Source organism: Priapulus caudatus, unplaced genomic scaffold, assembly GCF_000485595.1.
Source record: "Priapulus caudatus unplaced genomic scaffold, Priapulus_caudatus-5.0.1 Scaffold2649, whole genome shotgun sequence".
In the NCBI taxonomy this organism is placed as follows: domain Eukaryota; kingdom Metazoa; phylum Priapulida; class Priapulimorpha; order Priapulimorphida; family Priapulidae; genus Priapulus; species Priapulus caudatus.
In genome coordinates this window covers 22,261-27,669 of record NW_014579710.1, presented here as the reverse complement: position 1 = coordinate 27,669, position 5,409 = coordinate 22,261, and the positions used below count along the sequence as shown (strand labels likewise).

At 43.7% G+C, this 5,409-nt stretch overlaps 1 protein-coding gene across 1 annotated transcript in view; it reads right to left on the bottom strand.

Annotated features, from left to right (window-relative positions):
* Positions 1 to 2,091: 2,091 nt before the first annotated feature.
* The window catches only part of LOC106818922 (LIM/homeobox protein Awh-like), a gene marked incomplete at its 5' end in the record, with an annotated part of 14,295 nt that continues 10,977 nt past the window's right edge, over positions 2,092 to 5,409 (bottom strand). The window contains 2 exons of the mRNA XM_014823590.1: positions 2,092 to 2,159; positions 3,813 to 3,911. Coding sequence (XP_014679076.1) covers positions 2,092 to 2,159; positions 3,813 to 3,911 — 167 coding nt within the window. The remainder of the gene's footprint in view (positions 2,160 to 3,812; positions 3,912 to 5,409) is intronic.

Here is a 5,409-nt window from a genome sequence, read left to right as displayed (position 1 = left end):
ACTCGAGTTATGTCCTATAAGCACACAATAAACAGATCATACATCTGTTTCTATTAGATTATAGTTATGGATTCGAATCCCAACGCACGTTCTGCAGATGCGCCTTCGTAGCTCGCCACCTTATTACCTTGTTTCTCGCAATTTAGTTGTCGTGATTTCTTTCTGCTAGATCCGCTGTGTCGTGGGTTTTGGTCGCTGAGGTCTCCACATCGTCCATGCCTCTTGACGTCCCCCCCAACGTGTTGTAGATATTTTTCTCATGTACGGATCCCTGCCTAGAGATCGCCGACAATCCTAACATACCGACTTTTCCGAGCGCGCTCGGTACACTAATGTGTTACTCTTTTTCGTCTACGCTCCCTCTCTCTCCTGTCTCTGCTCTCTCTCTGCACTTTCTCCTCCATATCGTCTCTCTCTCGCTCTCTCTCTTTGTTCTCTCTCTCTCGCTTCCCCTGCGCGCTTCGCCGCTCTCTCTCTCTCTTCTCTCTCTCCTCTCATCTCTCTCGTTCTCTCTCTCTGGTCTCTACATCGCTCTCTCTCTCTTCTCTGCTCTCTCTGCTATCACATCTCTGCGTCTCTCTCTCTCTCTTCTCATCTCTCTCTCTCTCTCTTCTCCTCTTCTCCTCTCTCTCTCTCTCTATTCTTATCTCTCTCTCGTCATTTCCTCTTCTGCGTTCTCTCTCATCTCTCTCTCTTATCTTCTCTCTCCTCCTCTCTCTCATGCTCTTTCCTCTTATCTTCTCTTTCCTCGTCTCTCTCTCTCTCTCTCTCTCTGTTCTCCTCCCTCATCTCTCTCTCTCTCTCTCGTCTCCTCTCTTCTCGGCTACGTCTATTATCGGCTATATATATTATATATTGCTCCTATATATTATGTATATCTACTATATCCCCTCGTCTCGTCTCGTCTTCGCTGCTCATTTCTGTCTGCGTCGTAGTCTCTCTCTCTCTCTCTCGTCTCTTCTCTCTCTTCTCTCTCTCTCTCTCTCTCATCTCTCTCTCATGCTATCTCTCTCCTCTCTCTCTCTCTCATCTCTCTACATTCTACTCTTCTCTTCTATCCTCTCTCTCTCTCTCTCTCTCTCCTCTCTCTCCCCGCTTCTCTCTCTTCTCTCCTCTCTCTCTCTCTCCTCTGTTCTCTCTCTCTCTCCTCATCTCGATATTTAAGTCCGCTACACAACGCAGCGCAGTTTTTCCCGCTGCCTAAAACGCTTGCTCGCTCTCTCGCTCCTCCGGCAATTGACGCCTTACACTATAATCACTATTATCGGCCTTGCCAGCCTCTGTTCAGCTTGCCAGCCTTGCCAGCACTGCCAGCGTCCTTGCCGAGCCTTGCCAGCCTATGTCCAGGCCTTGCTGCTTGCTTGCTTGTTGCATTGTTGCCTTTGCTGCCTTGGCTAGCCACGCGTTGCGGTGAGATGTTAGGCTGCCACCAATCATCGAGTGCGAGTTGTCAGCGGCGGCCTACACACACCTTCACTCTCAATATTCACCACACGCCGTTCTCTCTCGCTCTCTTTCTCTCTTCTCGTCTCTCTCTCTCTCTCTTCTCTCCTCTCTCATCTCTCTCTCTCTCTCTCGTTCTGTGTCTTCTCTGTGTCTCTTCTGTCTTCTCCCTCGCCCTCTCTTGCTCCCTCTCTCCCTCTTTCTCTCTCTCTGCTCTTTCTCTCTGTCTGCATCTCTCTCTCTCCGTCTGCTCTGCGGAGAGCTGTGTGACACCCTCTGGATGGCTGTATGTACGTCTACACAGTTGTCAACAATGGACCTCAGCTGACACTTGCCAGCCTGCCGCCGTGGTCTCCTTTCTTCTACCCGTAGGCCCCAACGATAGAGAGCTTACGTATGGATCTTTAGTTCCCCACGTCCGTCTTCCTTCAGAATCCACGTATACTAGCTGTATATAGAATATGATCGCGTCACGCCGCCATTGACCGCTGCTGTTGTATGCGCCTCGTTGCTGATGGCGTACACGTCGCAGACGACGCGGCGGGCACGGCTGTTTGGATCGTCTGACCGGATACTCAGTGAACTGTCTGGCGTCTGCGCTCGTGTTTACGCCACAGTCTGATCGGTTGAGTGACGTTTTCATTTCCCTCATCGCTGTGACTCCGCACATCGCCAGTTAGGAGCATACCGCATGCTAGTCACACGGGGATTCGGACCTGGAGTGGAGGAGAAAACAATGTTGAGTTAGGTTTCCGGGATAAGTTTCTCCGGAGTTAGGGTTTGGATTGGCGTTGAGTTGGCGGGTTAGGGTTAGGATTAAGGTAGACTCAGCGAGGCGGCGGCGGGCTTAGTTTATGCGACGTTACACTTAGAGACCATAGAGTTGAACCAGTCGTCTGGAAGAGGAACACTCACGCTTTTCCTTGGTTTACTGTGGCTAGGTTGATCCGCATAGATTGGTTTAAGCTTACGTAAGTTTTACACGTATACGCCAGATTTTTGCGCCTTCGTTTACTAATGCAGTGTTTTATAATGCTTCTGATCTCAGTGCTGAATTGCGCGACTAGTGGCTGCGTGCACCATTATCCAGCAATGATTATTCCAATTAGTTTACGTTGCTTTAATTGGTTGGCTCTCTCGTTATATACCTTCACTTTTTATCCCCTGGTGAGGCAGTATATTGCATTACATTGATATAATATAATCCGTATTTTATCTTGGATTGCTTTCGCATCTATTTGATTATATGTATTTATTTCTATATTTGCTATTTCACTCCTCTCTCATGTTCATTCTGGTGCTGTATGCATGCTCTGTATTGTCGAGGCGTGCAGTCAGTAATATCGACCTTATGATAGATTTATTTTCCATACAAATAGGATATAAGTGTGAGAGAAAGGTTTGTTCCTGTAAGACAGTCCCTGGCATAATTTCTCCATATGGGACCAACACTTTACGTGCATGGCAAAGTTGCGTAACAAAACAAATGTTTTGTTATTTTTCAAAAACTGCTATAAGCTCTTTTTGCGTATATAAAAGTTCTGTATTTCCCAACGGCTGCCAATGAAAGATTTATGTTCTCTGTATCATGTTATGTGATGTATTTTTCAAGATACGTGTACAGTTCTCGTTAAATTTGTCCGTTCAGCTTGTGTTCCCCGTACTGTTCCTTCGCCCCTCTCTCTGCTAAGCCCTCAAGTTAGGAAAATACATTTGTTCTTCTGCAAGGGCGCGGCACGAGCCGCTTACAGTTGTCCATGAGCTGGCGGTCCGTGCGTGCGTGTTTACACCCCGCCCGTACCGCTGGTTTCCCCTCTCTCACAGCAGCATTACCGACACTGGCCGCCACTGACGGGAAATTATGTGATAAAATTTCGTGCCCGTTAAGCTCAGAATTGTCGAGAATGCTTTCTTTAGGGGTTGTGAACATTGACAGTGATAATATTCTACTGCTGTTTAGTTTTATTACGTATTATTACTGTTATATTGTTATTTGTATATTTATATTGTATATTTTATGTTATATTTATATTCTAATCTTTTTATTTTATATTAGTATTTTATATTTTATTTTTATTTTTGTGATTTTTTATTTTATCTAATATTTTACTATGTCTGTATCATTAGATTTACATTTACACACAAACACGACACACACATCACACACACACAGTAAGTAATATATTACGTATTATAATTTATATACTATAATCTCGGTTTACTTAATATATATTAGATAAGATAGATAGAGGAAGAGAGAGAGAGATGAGAGAGAGCAGAGGAGTATGAGATTGGGAGATGAGATCGCGAGAGAGATTGATAGATTTATTTATTTAATTATTTATATATTTATACATTGAGTATAATACCTGTGGGAGAGTGCTGCTGCATTCCGTTGCCCATGCCAGGCGTCATGCAGTGTGGCGGAGTCATGTTAGGAGACATGCTAGATAGGCTCGTCAGAACACCTGTACGAACACAAGAACATCGCAACATCAGAACAATACAGCACTAGAATACAAGAACAACAGAACATCAGAACATCAGAACATCAAAATATAAGAGCATCAGAATAAGCGCCAGCCGGGCATTATAAAAAGAGAACGTCTGAATGATCTTCCAATTATAACAAGAGAACATGAGCTATGCAGATGGTGGTCTGTATTCGTATTACTACATCAATAGTACATAATTCTTTATATAAATTAATTATTATCTATTATAAATGCACAAACTTATTATAATTCTTATATAAACACTTATATAATCCTTTTAATTTTTTATATGCTCTTGATTATATCTTATCATCACGAGTAAGTGACGGGTAATATAGTAACGAATCAATATAATGATATAATGACATATTAACAATAAATATATTGCGATAAATAATTAAATATTTACTCCTGTTATTATCTTACTATTGGAAATACGTTGCGAAACAGAGAGATAACTACCATTAGCATCGTAGCAAACTTCACACAAACAGTTAGAAGACGTTAGAGAGCGTTAGTTGTGTTAGGAGAAAAACTAGCAGTTAGGAGAATAACTAGCAGTTAGAGAAATGACTAGCAGTTAGAGGAATGACTAGCAGTTAGGAGAATAACTAGCAGTTAGGGGAATGACTAGCAGTTAGGAGAATAACTAGAAGTTAGGGGAATGACTAGCAGTTCGGGGAATAACTAGCAGTTCGGGGAATGACTAGCAGTTCGGGGAATAACTAGCAGTTAGGGGAATGACTAACAGTTAGGGGAATGACTAGCAGTTAGGGGAATGACTAGCAGTTCGGGGAATGACTAGCAGTTAGGGGAATGACTAGCAGTTAGGGGAATGACTAGCAGTTAGGGGAATGACTAACAGTTAGGGGAATGACTAGCAGTTAAGGGAATGACTAGCAGTTAGGGGAAAGACTAGCAGTTCGGGGAATGACTAGCAGTTAAGAGAATAACTAGCAGTTAGGAGAATGACTAGCAGTTAGGGGAATGACTAACAGCTACTCGTAACAATTGTCACAACTCACGACGTTATAAATGACTGTAAAAAAATTAACGTAATCTCAACAACCTCCAAAAAACACCCCCCCCCCACTCTTCTGCACGAGCCGTAAAAAACAAACACACCGTCGATGACGAAAAACAATCGACATGCGAGCGGGTGTAAAAAAAACGCTGAGTTAACGTTAAAAACCGCAATGCCGACGGCTGAAAAAACTACGACGCTTACGGCAACGTGCAAAAAACGCGCCGCGGGAACAAGCACAGAACGCCGAGGCAAGAAAACGATAAAGCCGCACGAAAAAAACCGCTCCGCTAAAAAAATATACACCGCTACGTCGGCGGAACTTCACAAAACACGCGGCAATTTAGAGCGCTAACGCACACAGGTAATATAACACACAGACAGGTAACACACACACACACACACACTCTCTCTCTCTCTCTCTCTCTCTCTCTCTCTCTCTCTCTC